Raw genomic sequence first — 21,924 nt, 5'->3', positions numbered from 1 at the left:
GACATTCAAATGAATGCAATTTTGGCTTCTCTTCTTTTCAAAAATGACAGCTTAATAAGTCCTATAATTTCCCTACAATAGAAAATGAATCATAGATCTAAAGTTCCAGAGCTCATATTTGCTTAAAGTGGTGCACCAACCTTCAATTTCTAATAACAGCTACAGCAATTTCTTCAGCACAAAATATAGCTGATAAAATATTTATTAACAGACATTACTGTAGGGCCAGATTTCATACTCTTGACTTTATGAGCAGCATATCATCCCAGAACAGTCATGCAGTTCAGACAACAATCTGAATGAATAAACTTCTCAGTATAATAGCAACTGAATCAATTCCTAATCAGATTTAATTCAAAATTGACACCACTCGAATCTTGTATCTCAATATATAAGCTCTAAATTGGAAGAGAGACAGGAAGCAAGATATGTTATCTTCACATACTCTACCCAGATACTGTAACAGACCAGAGAAACTGGTTATCATTATCACTTCCAGAGGAAGTTCTAATGGGACAGACCTTTCTAAATCAGCACTCAGACATCTCACTGTCATTTTACCACAGGCACCAAGACCAGAACATGGGAAAGAACTTTAAAGAGTTTCTCTGTGGTCCCTAAGAGCACAGGGCTGATGGGGTGGGAGACGGAAAAAATTCCCAAGTAGCACAGAAAGCAAACACAATGGAATCGAGAACAAGTATCTAAGGACTGTAACATAGTATGAAACACAAGTAAACAGCTCTGTGGAAGTTTTAAAATAAGTTTATTGTTTGTTTAAAGATCTTCTAAATCAGTGTGAGAAATTACATGAGACGTTGGAGAAAAGTTAATGTTGTTTATAGTCACGCAGCTTTATATTGCCAAGTTCCCAAGCAAAACAAATTGTGGGTGGGTGGCGGGGTTTTTTGGTTGGTTGGTTTGGGGAGTGGTTTTTTTTGTCCTTTTTTTTTTTTCTTCTTAAGAGAACAAACATCTGAGCATTATATTCTTCTAAAAAGAACAGCATATAAGAGAAATGCCAACACACTTCACAGTTGATGTTTGCCATGTTACAAGCAATGCAATGCAGGCAAATGTTTGTCTAACAATATACACACTAAGCACCACAAATAAAGGAAATATTTTTGCACTATATTTTTATGGGCAGAAGTCAGTTGTGTTCAGCATGGTATTATTCTCCTTCCCAAATACTATCTTTAAAATTCTTAAATACAAGAACCCAGAAACCATGAAATACCTGCTAAAGGAGCCCTTAGGACTTCTCATAGGTGTGCTGCAGAATGCCATTACTTCACTGAAATTTAGGAGAAAGCAACAAATAGTGCTTTAAAAAAAAAAAAAGCAACAAATAGTACCAGTATATACTGATTTGACCAACCCTTGCGGTCAATTTTCTAGCACTGTTGATAAAAAGCTGCAAAAGGAAAGAGCAAGTCGTGGAACAGGTTTGTAAGCAGCAATTCCTTATGTCAGTAACACAGATACACAATATCCTTATTATATTTAGTGGTTTGGTTTTTTTTTTCCTCTTTCCAAATTCTTTAATGAGATCTATAAATCAGAAAAAACACTTAATTTTTCTCTACATCAGAAAAACGGTCCCCAAATTTCTGTGTTTTTAGTCTTAAAGTAAGATTTGAAGCAGATAGGTTGATTTGGTTTGATTTGCTTATGCCCCTACAGTTTTGCAATAGCAGTATGGACTTCTGCACAGAAAATTTAAATAAAAGTTTGCAAACTGTCTTTACTTTCAGGTTTCCAAAGATAAAAGCCATTATTATATGTATATGAAGAAAAAGTATATTGGTCATTATTATTTTCTGATCTCATTCCTTCCTGTCAAGTATGTAGCAAGTTTGTTCAAAATCAGAAAGTTCCAACCTAAGGCAGACATTTCCTCTTGTAGATTTATTCAGCTGTCTAGCTTTTTTTTGCCCCCAATTTGCTTTTTTCTTTCACCTTGGTTGTAGTTTACAATCACTATAATATACATGTCCATCTCTCTTTCTTTTTTTTTTTTTTTAAGCCATTTCCCACATACTACAAACAGCACTTACTTAAACATTTAACAGAAAAAAGCCATGCTACTTGGCTAATCTCCGTATTAAAAATCCTTTTGGAACTACTGTATGGCTTCAGTCACTTCGGTGATCTAGTAGCAGCTAACTTCAGAGTGCATACAAGTCGCACTGATTCAAATTGATGCTGCTACAAACCTGATCTTCCTTGAATATGAACCCACATTCTCAGTGGCTGCCTAGCTTGGCACTGATACTTTTTCTCAGGCAATCAAACTGGCAGCAAATTGGTTTTGGTGGGTCAGGATGCAGTGCCAGATCACTGAAGGGTGAAACACGTGAAACAGAAGCAGAAAGAGGGAAGAGCTAGAACAACACGAACCTATATAGGTTTAAACTACTGTGGAAAAATATTTTTGCTGTAGGAAGGATTAGTATCTTTACTGCATTCATGACATCTATTTATGATAAATAAGAGGTTCCTTGGCAGAACTTCAGAGTAGCTAAAGTTAGAAGCACTACGACTAGGTGTTTATATATATTTTCCTAAAAATAATATGTACACATATTTAAGCAACACTAAAAACACAGTATTATGACTAAATAATTAACGTAGCTTCAAAGATAAAATTTTAAACAGAAAACTGTTAAACAGAGACATTTTAGTAAGGGATAAAAGTAACAGCAGCTGAAGAAAGTTTTTGAAGAAAATTATTAATTATCATCTCAACTTCAATCTCCTCTGTTAACGTAATCCTCTGCCTTACTTAGATAATCCTTGTAGAAAATTCTTCCAAAAATGCAAGTACTACAACAAAAATTGTAGAACACATACTGAGTTTCTACCTCATCACACCTGAATTGATCTGAAGGATGAGTTAATGCATTCAAATACCCTTCTTTTCCATTCTACTTCCAAACTGCGTAAACCTGTTCTCAAACAATTTCAGGGAAATTGTCTGGCATACTAGAATAGATAAAGAAGGACGTCAGTTAACACAATGCAACCGCTTCAGTCAAATTTCAGAAGAGAAAGACACTCAGACAGCTGGCTGACACAACACTGTTGAGTGTCACGGCGTTAATATTCACTTGCACTTAGACAAAAGCATTCGTTACCAACTCAAAACTAATATTACAAAGCTTCGTATACAAGGGAAAGAACCTTATACGGTTATGCAAATATATATCAGGAATAGACATCAAGACTAACATTAAGAATAACTTGTTAGCATACAAAAATATCAACACATTTTAGAAATAATACCAGTGGCATGAGATCATGGAGTTGCTTTATTAACGAGCTTTTCCTCATTCGTAGATTGTAACAGACTGTCAACAGCAGGTGGAAACGTTCTATCAAGAACTTTCTCTTTGCAGCAAAATCCTTAACAAAAGGATGCCTCTACTGTTAATAGCACCACATTTGTTTGTATTTACTCTCCTCTACTGAAATTTACAACACATTTCATTGCTTATTTTAAGGGGGGGAAAAAGGGCAGCTTGTATTCATGTAAAGAAACAGCATCTAGACAAAGCTCCTTCTGGTATTCCCACTCTCTCTCAATGGGAATTAAATCCCCTAAACATTTAGTATGTACCAAATGTAACAAGTCCTTGGAACCTATCAGATGAAGCATTTATCTTAAGAGAAATTATGTACAACTCCTCTGTGACGATACTTCCTCCACCTTGAGAAAGACACGACTACGTGCATAAAGCCAATTTGTTGGCTGGTTGTCAAAATGACTTCGATAGATGCCCAACTTAACAGTAGCTGTCTGGACTCGAAGGGAGACTCCCACCTCTTTCCCTCCCCACCGTTTCTCAGTTCCTGGCTGTTTTTCAACATATTTGTAAGGAAGCCCTTCCAGAATAATCAAGTCCTATCCTTGGGAGTTTGTCTTGTTATTTCCCAACAGGGCTTTAACTTGCTAGCTTCATACCATCTCCCACCTGATTATAACGATAGCTTTAAAACCAGAGCAGACGGGCTTGGTTTTAAAAAGTCGTCTTTGAAGTGAGGTGCTACCCAAGATCTTACAGCGTACAGGTACATAAGCTCATCTTTGGGCACGTTGCCCTGTCATACATCATAAACAGAGGGTCTCCTGACAGTTCATTAGCAGTATGTAAACATCACTGATTTAAAAAAAATAAAAATGCTTTTTTCAGAAAGGTGACTAGTTTGAGGTAACAAATCACTGCTGTTTCAAAATGTAACTGAATTTGAACACGTTACTGATTTTTTCCTTATCATAGCATAGTTACTAATAGCTACAGTAAACAGCTATAGCCACTGTTACAAATGTAAGCGATGATACCAATTTCATATGCTAATGTAGGGCCTTACACAAACCACAGTGGGGAACAGTTGTCCACACAAGAAGCCGTAGTTCCTTAAAATACAGCATTTCATTAGATCAAAAGCAAGCTGTATAAACACGATAGCAGTTGAGAACCACCACAATGAGAACCTGTAACTTCTTTGTTACCAATTTTGGAGTGTTTAATGGCTGTCAATTAAATAATTACAAGTCAATTTACTACCTAGGTGTTCTTCATTCAGCAATAATTCGGAGTAGGTTTTTAAACACATCAAAACTTTCCTTGACAAGATTATGACTATCTGTCTTTAGTCCAAAGAATACTTTGTCAGCCCTCAGAGTCACAACACAGAGACCATATTTAAAAGTAACAGAAACATTTCAAGGGACCATCATCAAAGTATGTGAAATACCATATGTGCAGAATCACAGAGTATCTGAGTTGGAAGGGACCCACAAGGATCATCGAGTCCAACTCCTGGGTCCCCAGACAACCACCCAAAAAAATCAGACTACATGTCTGAGAGCATTGTCCAAATGCTTCTGAAATCACCTACTTGTAATAATGCTTTTTGAAAAAAAGCTCACACGGTTTTCTCTTATGGCTCTCAGCAGAAACTAAATCAAAGGCTTAGAGCTGTTCTAAATTTCATATAAAGGGTAAGACCTACCACAAGAGGTTGTATACTCACAAGCCTGGCAAAAAAAAAAAATCAGCTGGTGGGAAACTCTGCTAATTTAACAATTCCCACACACGACCAACTTTGAAGTGTTTTGATCAGAAAAAATGAAGCTCCCATGACCTCACTCCAAACCTAACTACAGCAGCCAGACCTCTCTATTACCAACACCAGTCAAAGCAGTCTCCCAACAGCCAGGAGGAAAATCACAGCTCAAACTCCTACAGGAACTTGCAGGGTCGTGGTTCAATAGCAGGAGTTGACCTCAGAAGCTCATCAGGAGAAATGATTAAAAGAAAAAGAAACTAAATGATCATTACAGCACATATGACACGAAAGTTTGACACCCCACCACCATCACCGCTGCCTCAACCTGAGCTGGAAATTGCACAGGCAATTAAGTCAGAGTTCTTCAGGTCCCCTGAAGAAGAACACGATTATCAACAGGTAATTTTTGAAAGAGAACGTCTCTTTCACAACTGGAATGAAAAACTCTTCAGTGAAATAGGAGAAAACAGGTCTTTAACAAAAATCGCAGTCAACAATTGTGCAAATAAAAATATTGAAAAATGAAAAGCAACCAATCAACAACTTCTAATAGCCGATAGCAAAGTCAACGTTCACCTTATAGAACAGCCCCAGAATTAGCTGAAACACACAAAAACATCCAATTAAAATACAAGGAGTTTTTACCTCTTCCCCCATACTTTTACATTGAAGGATTGGGGCAGAAAAATTCTGCAACTGAAACCTTGTCCAACAAACAGGTATGTTTGAATCGAAACCTTCCTCCCTTCAATTGCGCTGGCCTACAATAGTGCACAGTTCTAAACAGTTCTTAACTAAATGCAGTGTTTTAAAACTGCCCTGTTCTGGCTAAGTGATAGCTGCGTAAGAAGAAACAAGTTCTTAAAATCCATCCAAAATAAACACCTGTGGTCCAAAGAAACCTAAAGGATTCATAATGCATTCAGAGGCATATAATTTTGGCCAAGTAACCAAAAATAAATAAATAAAATAAAATTATCAAACATAAGTCTCAGTTTGCAAAGAAATCAGTTGTCCCCATCGCTAAAGAGCTAAAAAGATGGTGAAGCAGAGAACATCCCAAACATCTTAACTACTGAACTGTTAAAACTGCTGGGTAAGATATGTAGTGTAATGCGATGTCATTAAATATGAGGTGTAAACTGGAACCTACTTTTAACTTATCTATTACCTATTATCTTGTTCCAAAAAAAAAAAAAAAATCAATTCCTCCCTCTCAAAAAATCCTAAGCTAAGGTAAAATACTTTAGCTAGCAGCCTAACACAATGGGTCTTCTGAAGTAGATTTTGACAAACAAGTCCTTGCCTGGAGTTGCAGACAGGTATAACCAACCTCCCACAATGACCTATTGTAAGGAAACTGGAACTTTGTATATGAATAAGCGCAAGTTACTCCAGTAGGTTGTGAATGCCTGAGAGCTTGAATGTTCTGGAAGAAATTTTTTACCCTTTTTTTTTTTCTAAAGGCATGTACTAATGAATATGATTAGAACTCGACTTATCAATCTCCGTCAAAGCAAGACCATTTTCTTTGGGTGGCTGCCATATTTATTTCCCTCCACACGTGTTTTTTAATAAAGAATGAGGTCCTTGTATGGCGTCCCTTAAGACTTGTCAAATATTGCAGCAGAACAACGGACTTATGTACATTTTTAGCACCATCTCATAAATCCCTTTGGTTAAGTTCTCTCCTATAAGCAGGACAAAGATCGGTTTACTTTACAAGAAAGTCTAAATCCAAAGCCTGAAGACCTCCCACAATACAATATGCTGCTTTAAATGAGTACAAAGTATTTAAATAGTTTCACTGTTCCACTTCATTCACTAAAGAATACTTACAGGGGACAAAGCAACAAGCTACCCCCTGTAATAGAAAGCCGATAATGTAAAGGTAAGTGCCTTGTTCTACATCTGGAAAAAAACCTCTCACAGAATCCTCAATATTAAATCCTGCTTTATTAAGAGAATGCTAGTGACCTTTAGCTTCTATCTGGAGATTCTCTTGTCAAAGGTTTTGGTTTAAAATGACCACTCTTGCCCAAGGAATTTTTTTTATTTTTTTTTTAAATGTACAAGCTTTAGGTCACTCCTCTGGAACATCCTACCATCGCATACTGCACCTGCAGGGAGAGAGTCACCAAACGGAACAGCAGTTCAGGCAGAGAGCAGAAAAACACGACTGCTGTACTTCTATCTCCCACTTCGCTACCAATTTTCTCCATGAACTTCAGTAAACACAATCTCACTGTGAAGGTTTGTGTCTATAAATTGGGCTATATAATGCTTTACTACTCTGCAGAGATAATTGGAAGCTTAACGTTCCAAAAAAAAAAGAGAGGAAAGGTAAAGTGACACTGATTTAAAGGATTTCTAAAGCACAATACAGAACTGACTGGTGAATCCCAGTTGTTCAGAGATGGCTAATTGTTTAAAATGAATTTTCAACCCTTTGCCACACAGTTTTATTTAATTTCTAGCATCAAAATTACTTTTTTGTTGTTGTTTAGTATTTCTACTAATTACAAAGTATTTCTTGTACGATCCACAGATCAGTAGATCTGTTTTATGTACAAAAATGCATTAGTATTAAGGACTGGACTTGGATTACTTCTTGATTTCACACAGTAGATGGAAAAGGAAAACATGAAAAAAAGATGGAGTTCAAGTTGCCTTCATTAACACAGGAAAACATGTTCATAACAACAACTAGAGAGGAGATGCTCAATTTTCTGTGTGAGCCACTTCTGTATTATATGAAACACCATTACTACTGATGCAGAATACTCTGTCTACAAATACAGCAATCCTTATTTTCAGAAAATCTGGAACTCAGATAATTTTAAGTCTTAAATTCAATGTTTGTATAGCTCAGATTTACAAGTGCATTATTTTGCAATTTCTCTTTGAAGATGAGTCTTGCCCATCTTAAGTTGCCAAGTTTTGCACATTTGAAGTCTATGAACTCAGTGTGGCTGGAAAAAAGAATGAAGTAATACTCTGAACGCTCTAAAGGATTAAAATTTGGTGTGATTAAACAGCAGCTAACATCTTCTAAAGCATTTCAGACAGAACAGTTCATGTCATTTTATAATAGTGTACATGTATGTGAAATCCATTGTTACGAGGGCTGTACAGAGGAACTGGAACCCTGGAGTTCTTCAGTGCATACTTCTGCAAAGATCTGACATGCATGGAAATAACTCCTTTGAGTGCTCTGAATAAATGAGTTTGATATATCATGAAAGACAAGTAATAACACAGCCCCAGAAGAGTGATCAACATCAGTAAAAGATAACTGTATGAACAAGTCACGTGTTATTTGATCTCTACTCCTCTCCTAGTTTCACAATTCTCATAGCATCAGCGATTGAGACATTACAACTGCCATCACATACACAGATAATTCTCTGCTCGGCACACTAAGACACTCTGCTTTGATGTACAATTCTTCATACATGCCAGCTAGGCTTGCACCAAGAGGCACACAACTTCAAACCAAATTGTGACAGTAAGGTTACAAATCTTACACCAGTTCCTGCAGTTCAGAAATCCAGTAAGAATCCCTTACTGATCAGCCCAGGAGAAAGAGGGCTAGAAACTCATTCGGAAGCCTCTGCCCAGCAGATCCTCCAAATTATTTTTACATATAAAAAGGTATAACCGTAAAGAAGTCACATCAGCATGAGAACTATTCATGGAGCATGGTAGAAAACAGCTAACAGCTCTACAGAACTGAACGGTCCAGAAAAGGGCAAAAGCACCAGTAATGCTCTGCTCAGTGACAGACGATGGGCAAACAACAGCTGCTTAGAAACCAGAGCATAACCGGGTAAGAAGGAAGAAGGCAAGAAGAAAAATACAGCTAAGCCAAGCTGAAGACCCTTAGCAATCCTCGTCACTCATGGAGAATTGCTGCTGGTCAGCTGACATATTACAGCTTACACGTTATGATTGTAAAGTAAGCAAGCACATCGTCTTTATTTACTTATTTATTTAAGGAAAAGGCAAGAAGTTTGAGGAAAGAATAAAAAAAATTTAAAAACTGTTTCTTTAGTATAGGAAGCTTCCACACACACCCCCAAACGCTGCACCATTTAAAGGTTTTTGATTTTCCAAACAAGCAGCCTCTTCTGCTTTGGGAGAATATCAAGTAATGCTTTTCATCAAAGGAAGAGGAGAGGGGGAACAAAAACAGAAAGAGCAAGAGACCAGAAACTACTTTTTGACAGTTAAACTGCTAAAAAAATCAAAGCAGGAAAGTGCAAATGATTAATGCTTAAATAGGAAATGCTAAACGTAATACTGACAGTTTCTTACAGCACACTTTTAGCTGCTGAATGAGTTTTTAAGAATACTCAAGAAAACTCCAATTGATTATTTATGTCAATAAAAGACCTATTCTTTTTTAGAATTCATAGTAACAGTACTGACTACAAAAAAACATTAACTTCACAAGTCTCCTGAGTGTCTTTAGTTTTACAAACCTCACTGTGTACTATGGCCTACCCACATTCCATGCAATTTTTTTTAATTTTATTTTTACGTATTTCTGGTTAAAGTAATCTTACATCTCCTTTTACTACCTCAAAGATAAAAAAAAAAAAAGCACCATTTATACATACTCCACAAAAACTTACACAAAGTATCTTTATCACATCCAAGCATTTCCGCATACAATAATTTCTGAATCTTGGGTTTTATAGTGCAAATGTCTTTGAAACACAAATTAGCTCTTTCACCGAATGAGATGAAATATACCAAGTACTGTACTTTGATCTACTCTGTTGAGATCCACTACAGTTCAGTATGTGCAATACGAGAAAAAACCTAACTATTACCAAGCACATAACGCTGGAAGTGTTGAGCAGTTTCATCACAGAATTTGACATTTAAGGGTATTTACTATTCCCTTGCTCTTATTTACAAGCAGACTGCTGACATAAAGCGTATTTAAGTAATAAATCAGTACGGCTTCATTCAACTGAAAATACATAAGCTCAACTGAACCAAACACGTCTGTGAAGTTCTTCCGTAGCACAGCTGTGTGACAGTCAGACACTCTGAAACCTCTAAGAAAGAATAAGATGGGACTACCACTAACACGTTACTGAAGCCTGCAAAATGAGCTGACATTTTATCCTTGCATTTTAATTGGCAGGAATCAGGAAGCATTTAAGACGATCTTTTTGACCACTGGGTGCCACTCTTGCTCTATGTAAAAATAAGCTGCCTGGCATTAACTCAGTTTTGTGTCCTCTCCTCCCCCCTTTCTTTTTTTTTGGTCTTTTTCCTGTTTGTTGTGTTCTAAAGTACGAGGGAAAGATATAAGAATTTTTACACAGGTTTCCAAAGAACATTTACCTTTCAAAAACCCTTTACAACTGCTTCTAGCCCTAAGAACACAGTTTTGAGAAGAAGTCCTGTGCACACAGACCCTTATCGCATACAAAGGTGTTACAGTATACGAAGCTTTAACAGCAACTTTTCTAACTGACCAGATGTCTATAGCTAACATGTTTACCTTTTTTTTTTCTTTAATGGTACAAACATAGCTTTATGCAGACGGCAGTAAGGAAGAGTTATTCTACGTAGAATGAGGTATTTCTAACTAACACGATGATGTAGTATGCAGAAACGTGGGCCTGCTACAAGAGCAGACACCTTAAGAAGTGGAAACACGGGACATGGCATTCAGAAAGACAGTCATGGGATGATAAGAGATGGGAGCCTGGCACTGGGGACTCCTGGGCTGCAAAGTACTCACAAATGGCCAGACGAACAACACTGGTTTTAGGGGTAACAAAAGGAACAAGCGAAATAGCATCTACCTGTTGTGGTTTAGCCCTGGCAGGCAGCTCAGCCCCACACAGCCACCTGCTCGCTTCCCCACCTCAGCGGGGCAGGGGAAGAGAATCGCAAAGGTGAAAGTGTGAGCACTCATGGGCTGAGACAGAGACAGATCACTCGGCTCTGCATACAAGCACAACAGGGAATTCATGCATTACTTCCCATCGGCAGGCAGGTGTTCAGCCATCCCCAGGAAAGCAGGGCTCACCATGCCTAATGGGTTCTTGGGAAGACAAATCCCATCACTCCAAACATGTCCCCACCTCCTCCTTTACCCCAGCTTTAATTATCCCATATGGTACAGGACATCCCTTTGGTCCATTTGGGTCAGCTGTCCTGGCTGCATCCCCTCCCAGCTCCTTGTGCACCCCCAGCCTCCGTGCTTCTCGTGCTGCCCCACCAGCGAGAAGGCCTTGATCCGTTCATGTCCTGCTCTGCAGCAATTTAAACAGCCATGTGTTATCACCATTATTTTCATCCTAAATCCAAAACACAGCACCATACTAGCTACTGTGAAGAAAATTAACTCTACCCCAGCCAAAGCCAGGACACTAATATATATATATATGTGGCAACATATATGACAAATTTGGCTGTAATGGGGTGCTGTAGACCAATGAAAAAAAAAAAAACAACACAGACATAAAACCCTGTTGACAAAGTGATCCCAGGTGCATCTTAGGGTGAAGCCTAAGCCACCAACATCAACTCCTCCCTGCACAGGAGTAAAGATGCTGACAATTCACTCACTGTTTGACCACCATCATTCATACACAAAGGATCAGGTGAAGAAAGGTTAAGAAACTAAGAAGTGTGCATGCAATAATAACACCTAGAACTGTTACTATTTAACTTCTGCACAGACTTATTCTTCCTGTAATAATTAAATTTGAACTATTAATGATTCTTAGACTGCTAATATTTCCATTATACAACGGAAATATACACTAACAATTAATTCTTGTCTTTATATTTACAGTGAGTTTCCCCCTTGTCCATATAATTTGAGTGTAACACTATCCTTATTTATCATATCAAAAAAATCCCATATCAAACTGCATTGCAGACACATGCATGTTAACCACCCTACTGTTTAATACTATTCCTTACATTTCATAGATGGGAACCTGAGGTACAGACTAAAAATTGGTCACAGAAATTAATTGTATTAAATGTATTAATGTATTAAATGTATTAATTGTATTAATACCTGCTCATCAGTCCAGCTGAGAAAACAGGAAGGTCAGAACAAGGATATGGTGAACTGCATCTACCCACTACCCACCTCAGCAAGATTTTAGATGGTTCAGCTATCTTTCCGTTTGGCCTCAAAGTACTGCAGTCACTGAAGCAAACATTAGACAGACCAAAGAATTCTCTAAGTCATACAAAAAGTGTGACTGACTAGGTAGATGCACTAAATTACTTGCAGTCCCAGGCAAATAATTTTTAACATCTTAAAGATATTATCATTACACGTCCTATCCTTGATAAAAACAAATATTAAAATAAAGACTTCTGTGTCGTTTATTTGTATCTCAAAACAACATAACCAGAAAACACTTTTCCACTATCATCTGTCACTTCAGCAGACATCCTTTCCCATATCCTTATCATTCCACTGCTCTACTCTACAAACTGTTTTGATAACAAAGAAAAATGTTCTACATAGTCACAGTAAGTGTTATGACAGTTTTGATGTCATTATCTGAGCAAAAATAAACAGTAAGGTTAATTAAGGAAAATTCTAAAGAATAAACTGTCAATTAAATTACAGATTGACAAATTTATACAGCAGGAACTCTTCTCTGTTTCTGCATTTAAGCATAAGTACACGAACATCTCCTAGATTCAAAGAGAGACTGATCTGAATATATCTACAGGTTGGAACAGGCTTTTGTGAGGCTATCTCCATAAGACAAAGATTATTAAAACATAACACTTACTTAACCTTTTTCCTGCAGGTAGTGGTATTTATATATCCCTATGCACATGTACATTAAATTTGTAACATAAACAGTTTGTATTTTATTTAACAGACCGGGGTAGCAAAGATGTGAAAGTAGTTTTTTAAAGGTTTTTTACTAGGGAAATAATGGGAAACCCGAATAGATCAGTGGGTTTCTAACAGATGCAACAACAGCATATTGATATTCAGAGCAGGCTTTTAGGTACATTCCAATAGCTCAGATAGAATGACAGCATGTGCACATCACTAACATGCTGTTTCAACCAAATATGCTAAGACAGTTTAGGGAAGGAGAACCTGAACAATACCCTTGCAGTTAAGCAACATTCACAACATTCAATATCTAAAAAACAAACAAACAAAAAAAAAACCTTCCCAGCATAGTTTTAAAATTCAAAATTTAGCTGAACAAGCCTTGATCATTTTGATCATTCTGTTTCAAACAGAAATTACTCTGAGTAGGAGATTGGAACAGACAGCCTCCAAACCTTCCTACGCAGGGCATTGCTGTGAAGTTTTATAAAATACCTGTATTCAGGCTGCCGACTTATAGAATGATCATCCCTTGGCCATCTGTATCCTGATTCATCCTGCAAAACGTACAGAAACAGTTGTTTGAAGTGTATCTCAGCAACAGATGTCAAATACAATGTTTCCAAATGGTACTTATTTTTACTGCGGAACCAAAGCATTTAATGAGCTAAGAGAGTATTAATCGTTCACTGAAAGATTTCCTCTCCGTTTATCCACTCGGCCCCACTCCTATTTTCTTCCTCTATCATTGATAAAAAGAGCAACTTTGAGATGCCATACAAAACAAAAACTTCTTGTATTTTGTATGGTACAAAAATTTCCAAACCATATAAATGGGCTCTGCTTTTAAAATATAAATTTCCTCAGTGAAATATAAATTCTCATCACTAGCTTGGAATTACAGAATTTCAAACAGCTGGGTTGGTGGACTCACAGTAATGACCTTTCAAAGCGATCACAAAGTTTGTGTTTGAGTAGCTATTGAAAAAAAAAAAATCAGCATCATGGCAGAATTTAAATAAGTTAACAACTTTGCAAATTAGAATGCTAGGTAGACAACATTCAACAAGTCGCGTGCGAGCACTTGTTATACACAAAGATTTTGCTATCGTTCTTCTAGTCATCCAGGTAACTTTGCACCACATTACACAGGACTTCTGGCTACTCCTGTTTTCCCAGTTCAGACTCTGAGCTCCCCATAGACCTGGACAAAGGATCATTTCCAAGCCCATACAGTAACTAGGAAACACAAAAAGCAGGCAAAACGCTTATTACAGTATCATCACTGAAGTCTTAGAGGCACAGTAACTGCATAAAAGTATGAAGTAGCAAAACCAGCAATGTTCTGTCTGAAAAAATAATTAATTGTTCAGCATTCAAACCTTTATAAGGTGGCAAACATCATAGTCACAGGAGAAGAATCACCTTATGCACGCCTCGGTGTGGTGGGCCACTTCTTCGTTCATGGGCAAAACTGCGACCCTCTTCGTAGTCCCTGTACTCAACATGGCTGTAATCATCGTACCGACTGTAACTCCCTTCTCCAGGTCTGTCAAGCAGTGGTGGTTTCTTGGGCACGACGTTTACTACTCGATGGTAATCATCCTAAACCACAAAACAAAATCATATTGTTTTTAACATCTGGAAATCTATAGTGAACACACAAGAGTAAAAACAATATGTTATTTCTAAACAGTGGACTGTGATAATCTCAAAGCTGAAATAAGCACAGGGGAACACCATAAAAAGTCACAACAGACTGATGGTGGAATAACTTGTATTTAATTGGACACTATTCCGATGCAATGTTTAGGCATTGCAAGTTTAATTACAAGAAAACAAGAGGAGAAAATATAATGTGGGAGAAAAGAAAAAAGCTCTTAGGTTGAGATAAGGACAGGGAGATTGCTCACCGATTACTGACATGGGCAAAACAGACCCAGCATAAGTCAATAAGGGAGATTAATGTAATTCATTGCCTATTCATAACAAGCTAGAGCAGTGAGAACTGAAAGCAAACTAAAAACACCTTCCTCCACATCCACCGTCTTCTACTTCCTCCCCATCACCAAGCGGTGCAGGGGAATGGGGCTGCGGTCAGTCCCTGAAGCTTCATCCCCACGGCTCCTTCACGGTCCCTCTCTGCCCCTGCTCCACGTGGGGTCCCTCCCACGGGATGCCGTCCTTCCCCAACTGAGCCTGCGGGGGCTGCCCACAGGCAGCAGCTCTTCAAGAACTGCTCCCACCTGGCTCCGTACCACGGGGTCCATCCCCCAGGAGCAAACTGCTCCAGCACGGGTCCCCCACGGGCGGCAGCTCCCCCCAGACCCCCTGCTCCTGCGTGGGCTCCTCTCCACGGGCTGCAGCTCCGGCCCGGGGCCTGCTCCTGCGGGGGCTCTCCATGGGCCGCAGCCTCCTCCAGGCCACATCCACCTGCTCCACCGGGGGCTCCTCCACAGGCTGCAGCGTGGAGATCTGCTCCGTGTGGGACCCATGGGCTGCAGGGGGACAGCCTGCTCCACCAGGGGCCTCTCCACAAGCCGCAGGGGAACTGCTGCTGCCTGCCTGGAGCACCTCCTGCCCTCCTGCTGCACTGACCTGGGGGGCTGCAGGGCTGCTTCTCTCACATTTTCTCACTCCTTGCTCTCCCAGCTGCTGTTATATAGCAGTTTGGTTTTTTCTTCCCTTCCCTAAATCTGCTCTCCCAGAGGCCCAACCAGTGCCACTCACTGGCTTGGCTCTGGCCAGCAGCACGTCCCTTTTGGAGCCGGCTCTGATCTGACACGGGGCAGCTCCTGGTACCTCCTCTTAATGGCCAACCCTGCAGCCCACGTGCTAACAAAACCTTGCCATCTAAGTGTGATACAGAAGACTACATCACACATTTTAACTTTTAAAATAAAATTCCATAATGTATATGCCATGCTTTGTTCCCTGGACAACCTGAAAGATTAATGGAATTTGGAAATGTCACTGCCAAAATGGATAAATTAAATTAGCAATGTGTTAGTCAAGCCAAATATTGATTTTAAAGAAAAAAAACTGTTAAAATATATTCTGTCTTTCCTCATATTCTATTACTGATAAATTTAGTGGAGAAGCATCTGACTAAATACCCTGTAGCAACTTATCTGATTTCTAGTTTGCTGAAAATGCAGGAACTTTGTTGTTGCCTGTGAAGAGCATTAAAAATAACACAGAGAAGCCAAGCACTAATACACTGATCAATGGAGAAAACAGCATAGCTAGTTACCAGTGGTGGCTTGCTTCCTAAAAAACAAGCTAAAAATACAGCACAGGGAACCCAGAAATTATGCTAAATTAGCTACATTATTATACCAAGTTATAAGGTAATTAAAAGTCAGAAAAACAGGCATAGATGAAATTTTATGTTGCAAAACATGTATGCACAGCATGTAGAGAGAAACATTAAAAAGTATTCTTACAGTTCTATTTAAACCATAATAGCTCAAAATGACAAAACTGCAAACTGTTCTGTCTCTTCTTTAGACTTCAGACATAGGGGGGGAAAAAAAGTAATTTCACCTGCTTCTTTGGCACAGATATTTTCTAAAAGCATTCTAAAGTTATTCTACAGAAGAGCAAGCACAGCCTTTGCATTTGTTTTTACAGGCATAACATATAGAAGTAGTCTCCAGGCCTACAAAATAAGACTCCTTTTGGCAATCATTTTCCTGACATGACTCCACAAAATAATTTCTTTAGCAAGTATGTATTTTCAACATTTGCTATAAACATTTGCTTTTATACCATAGTAATAAAAAGATGCATCGGTGACAAGAAGAACACTGCAAGTAGTCATTTAATGACCCCTAATCACTTCAAAGATGTATTAATATACAAAAAAGTTTCTGGAGAAAAACAAAATACAGTATGGCCTCTGCTTTTCCACGAGTTATTAAAAATTCTATGTTTAATTACACAAAGAATTACACTGGTTAAAAAAAATCACTTTATCAAAATATGAGTTCTCTAAACCACTTTCAATAGATTTGAAAATACAACAAGATTTAAACTGATAGGCCTCCTACGATCTCTTTACAGATGTATTTGCTAGACTGTTGACTTGAATGAATGAGAAAAGAACTGAACTTGGAGGTCAAAGAGGAAGATGTGAAGGTTTACCAGAAATTAACTGCCTAAATGCAGCCCTTACATTACAGGTCACTGTATAGTATAATAATTAAGAAACATAGTATACTTACATCAGGATGAATCCTCGGAGGAAGACGTTCTCTTGGAATTCTTTCATAGTCATATCGTCCTTCAGACCACATTTCATCTCTTCGATATGCCACTAAAGACAATAAAAATCCAACTAGTCAAAACCAGACTTGTTATGAATAGATGAAAGGATAGTACGCATAGAAATGACAGGTTCTCTGGCTTCTCCCAAGGTAATAAATTATGTACAAGCTCTGTACACGCCTTTTTTTTTTGTTAAATGACGTCCTTTTAAAAGTAAATCTATCTATTTATAATTAATAAGTAATTAATTTAAGGCAACTAGAAATCAAGATTCTGGTGGCAATATTGTTCAAAACTTCTGCAGTACCAAGAGCCAACATAAACTGCCTCTACGTGTCAAGGGATAAAACTTCAAATAGTCAGAAATTGTAGTAAATAAAACCAAGATCTGTAACAAACTTTTGTTTTAGTTTATATGGAGTTCTGCTATGCACTCTTCACAACTCAGCATGGGCAAGAACTGGAAATTAGTGAAGTATATTCAGCATAAATCCCGGACTTAAGGGTACTGTAAACAACCCTATTGAGATTTACACATAGTGCGAATATCAACTGTAGAAGTAAATTCATACACACACTCCTCATAGCAATTCCGATATTTCTGTGCTAAAAAAAAGACTTGTTTTTTTAAAATGAGTTCAACTCCTCTTTATTAAACTGCAGAGCTCCTACTTTCCTATATAATTTTGATTGAATTATTTCATCATCTTGACCTTCTGGAAACAGGATAAAACACGACATCATTCAGCTAGCACAAAGCTCTGTTTTGAATACATAAATGATATGCATTCTTCACGAGCAGATTTTTCCTTTTTTAAGCCAGCAGAACACACAAACTCCTCTTTCCAGAAAACGGTGACTTCCAAAGTCAAAATTAGTAACTAAAATCATGTGGAAATAAACCATCACCATAAGAGACTCTGCTGTGTTAGACAACACAAACTCAAGGAGCTGAAACCTTTCTGATAATTGTAAAGGTTAAAAAAAGAAGTATATATATAGCTGAAAATAGTTAAGAAATTGCTAGAATTGCATTTCTCAATGTTTCCTTTCACACGGGGTTCTAGCTATTAAAATAATCCACACGAAAAAGAAATAGCAGGACATATTCAAAAGGAGAAATATAAAATGTTATCTACCTTCATAAAAGAAAAATACTCAACTGGAAATGGTCTTATGAGGCTATATAAAAATAAGAATTCTTCCAGATGCCAAGAATCAACAAGATAAAGGGTTTATTAACTGTAATCAGAGGTAAGCACTGCCAATTATAATTTTCTGTGAAAAACAACAAATACTTGCATACTCACTTTTCTGTTAGTTTCAGCAACTGTGCCTCAGAAGACCCATTCAATCACCTGGAAATAGAAAAGAAACTGAAATTAGCAAAAAAAAACATTCAAGCAAGCTCATATGTACATTTCTTGTAAGTAAACCAGACATTTAAAATAGAAATCCTTCAGCTGCCTGTCCCCCATAATCTGTCTGAATTAGTACTGGATATTCACTGTACTTAATTAAGTAAGAACATGAACATCAGAATTTAGAATACCAACAAATTTTCTGTGACAAATTACTATATGTACAACACTTTCTGAAAAAGTTTCTGAGTTTTATTTTCCCTATTATGGTCTTTTACTCACTACCTCAAGTATCAGTTTCTCTTCCATTTATTAGCGGAAGTTATTGGAAATTATCAAAACTGCTTTCTTAGAAACGCTCGGGAAAATATCTAATATATTCACTTAACTTACTTTCATTTAATTGTCTTTCAATATTAATGTGATTAATATTAATTTTATGTTCATTTTGTGTTCACATTTATATTAATATATTAATAATGAGAAAAAAATAAGACTCCACTGCATGTGACCAGAGGTTAATGAAAAGTTTGGTTTAACACATGCTTTGTCTTTAACAATTGCTTAGCAAATCACTAAGAAGCTCTTTCCTGAATAGTGGTAAGCCTTTCCCTTCAGAGCCTTCCACCCTTCCCAACAGCATTGATTGATACAAACTGATCAGAGCATCTTCTTAAAATGCCCCATTTTATAACAGACTTGACGTTAGGTGTGTTCCATAACCGAGACACAAGAGTAGTCTGACGCAGGCACAGAGTATAAAAAGCTGACTGAACCAACAGAGCTGGGCTGGTACTGGTTTTGGTAAGGGTGAGACCGGGAGGGTATGTTGTCCCGGGCCCCTCAGATGGGCTTCGCGCAACAACTGCTAATTCTGAAAGAGCTGCTCGCAACAGTTGTATTTGTTGGTCAGGTGCACCCCTTAGAAGCACTTTTCCTGGTGGTTTTACAGTAACTGCATCTCTTCTCTCTTCATTCTCTTCTTCAGTGACTTTACCTAAAGGCTTAAATGCATGCCAGGGGCTGGGCAGGCATCAACATTTCTCAGGCAGACTGCGTCCCCTCTTCCTTGCATCCCCTGGACCGTGCCCCGTCTGCCCTTACCCTACTCCTCGCTGCCCGCACAGCTCTCTTTTCTTCCTTGCCAAGAGTTACAAGGACAGTAACCGAACACGTCTGTACTTCAAACACACTGGAAGGGACTGAATTAGCGGAGGCAAGACAAAAACCATCACTACACCAGAAGAGCTGCGTGCACCGGTTCTCTCAACGCCTCACCACTGGTACTTTACGCCCGGATGCTCCGTGCTGCCAGCCCTCCATGTCCGAGGTGCCACCCGCATGTAAGTGGATGCTACTCCTCGGTGGAGACCCTCACTTGGTTTTCAGACCTGGGGGGGACATGGGCAACAGGATGAAGACAGTGCCTGGTGGCTTTTAAGAGATGTTGTTTGTTTTGTGGGTTGTTTTTTGTTCATTCATTTGTTTTGATTGCCTTTTTTTTTTTCTTCTTGCATTTTGGCAAATACAGCAATGTCCATGTCCTGCCGCCTGGAACAGTTATGGAAATCGTTAACTGAACACAGCGTTCAAAAAGCAACGCGTCAGAAAAATGCCGTTAAAGCAGGATGCAAGCTTTCACACCACGCTGCTCTGCCAGTTAAGCCACCTCCAACATCCCACTACATAACACTGGCAGCAGGCACCAGCATTCACAGACATGCTCATGGCTTCATGGCTGATAAACACACGACCACGTCCATCACTGCTGTGGGACCATACTGCAACTGGCAAGCATTATCACTACCATTTTGACCAAAAAAAAAGGAAAAAAGGTAGAATATGCCGTCACAAAAGCCAATAAACTGAAGGAAAAATATATAATATATACACAATTATATCAGATAAGAAATTAACAGAAAGGCAAGAAAGGATGGAGAAGGAAAGAGGGAAGGAAAATCTCAGACGTGAGATTTTGCAGTTTGAGGAATAAAATGGAAAAAAATTAATCAGACAGAATCAATTATAAAGCACACTGTCCAGAATGCTGGTAACGACAAAAGGCAGAAAAACAATTTTATAGAGAAGACTAAAACCACAGTTTTTAAGCTGAGACCAATGAAATAAAGTGAGGATGCTTTTGAAAATACCAGAAGAAAAAAAATGCTAAAAAAAAATGCTTGAAGAGAGAAAAGCACATTTTCTATCACCTTGAACCCATTTCATCTGGTTCTACAGAAAAAACTTCACTTTTTACATGATGTGACCTAATCAGAATACAGCTTTAGTAACAACCACGAAGTGTCAAAACTTTTAGGATCAATATAAGAATATTTCATTAACAAGGATTCAAGAAATCAAAGCTTAAGATCTACCTGCTCTCTCAGTACAAAGTTGCTCCAAAACAAAGATTAAAAAAATATGTAACCATTTTTGTTACACCTAACCCCATTGTCACTGATGCTATTTTTTATTAGCACATACACCAAAAGTGGTTGGTATTTCTTTAACATCATGAGGCATAATACCCTGCTATATTCATTTAATCAGCCTCTTCCTTATTTTTGGTCAAAGGTGGCTGTTTTCCCTAAAGCAAATTCCTTATTTTCTCAAATGATGATACTTTAGCGTACACAGAAGCCATTCTATTAATGCAGCACAAGCTGCTCTGCTGTGGCCAGCTGCCAAAATTGGCTTTGCTCCGGTTATCACAGCACTACGTCTTCCTCTACGCTAGTATAACAGATGTAATACAAAAAGGTTTTCTTCATTATGCAGATTACACGGCTCACTTAAACATCAGATTTTTGCACAACTGGGTTTTCTTTGTCAATCTTTTTTTTTTTTTCTGAGGAACATAAACATGTTAAAAATACTAACATGCTGAAGAACACTTCAGTATTCTGCAATATTTTGTACATAATTCTTGTCTGTTTACACTTACTTGAGACATCAATTTTCATCACTGCTAGAAATACCTACTTCATCACCGTCTGTAATTTTCCAGTGTGTGCTATCAACCTTCTACAGAATCTACATTTTTGTTACAAAAACGTGCAGCTTTCTTACCCAGATGGCTACATTTTGCCATATGCAAACAAGAGTCCAGGGGCAGACAACTGCGCTCTTTCTGATGCTATTGGGTTGGGACACACCTGGTTTTGTACTATTATTGTGACAAACCACAACAATTGGTAAATGTAGGCCAGTTTTGTCCTCCTATGCCTTGCCAAATCTCTCAGAAAACATCTTAGATGAGCTTGTAAGAGTAAGACCTAGGAAGGGCCCTCAGGGAATTGTAAATTTAGCAGATTTATCATGGCCCATTTCACAACAGCCAGCCATTGCTGCCTTGAGGACAGGAACAAA

At 38.1% G+C, this 21,924-nt stretch overlaps 1 protein-coding gene across 6 annotated transcripts in view; it reads right to left on the bottom strand.

Annotated features, from left to right (window-relative positions):
* Positions 1 to 21,924, bottom strand: part of PPHLN1 (periphilin 1) — a 71,989-nt gene that overhangs the window by 48,047 nt on the left and 2,018 nt on the right. For 5 of the 6 annotated variants that reach the window (XM_083801571.1, XM_083801569.1, XM_083801573.1 and 2 more), the window contains 4 exons: positions 18,505 to 18,552; positions 17,152 to 17,243; positions 14,351 to 14,530; positions 13,421 to 13,482 (listed from right to left, as the gene is read on the bottom strand). In XM_083801571.1, coding sequence (XP_083657697.1) covers positions 13,421 to 13,482; positions 14,351 to 14,530; positions 17,152 to 17,243; position 18,505 — 335 coding nt within the window. In that variant the 5' untranslated portion in view covers positions 18,506 to 18,552. Of the gene's footprint in view, positions 1 to 13,420; positions 13,483 to 14,350; positions 14,531 to 17,151; positions 17,244 to 18,504; positions 18,553 to 19,833; positions 19,947 to 21,924 lie in introns of all 6 variants that reach the window. The other variant, XM_083801570.1, reaches the window with a different exon arrangement.

Source organism: Anser anser, assembly GCF_964211835.1.
Source record: "Anser anser genome assembly, chromosome: 1".
Classification (NCBI taxonomy): Eukaryota; Metazoa; Chordata; class Aves; order Anseriformes; family Anatidae; genus Anser; species Anser anser.
The sequence above is the reverse complement of the archived record's forward strand: the minus strand, read 5'-3'. Positions and strand labels throughout refer to the sequence as shown.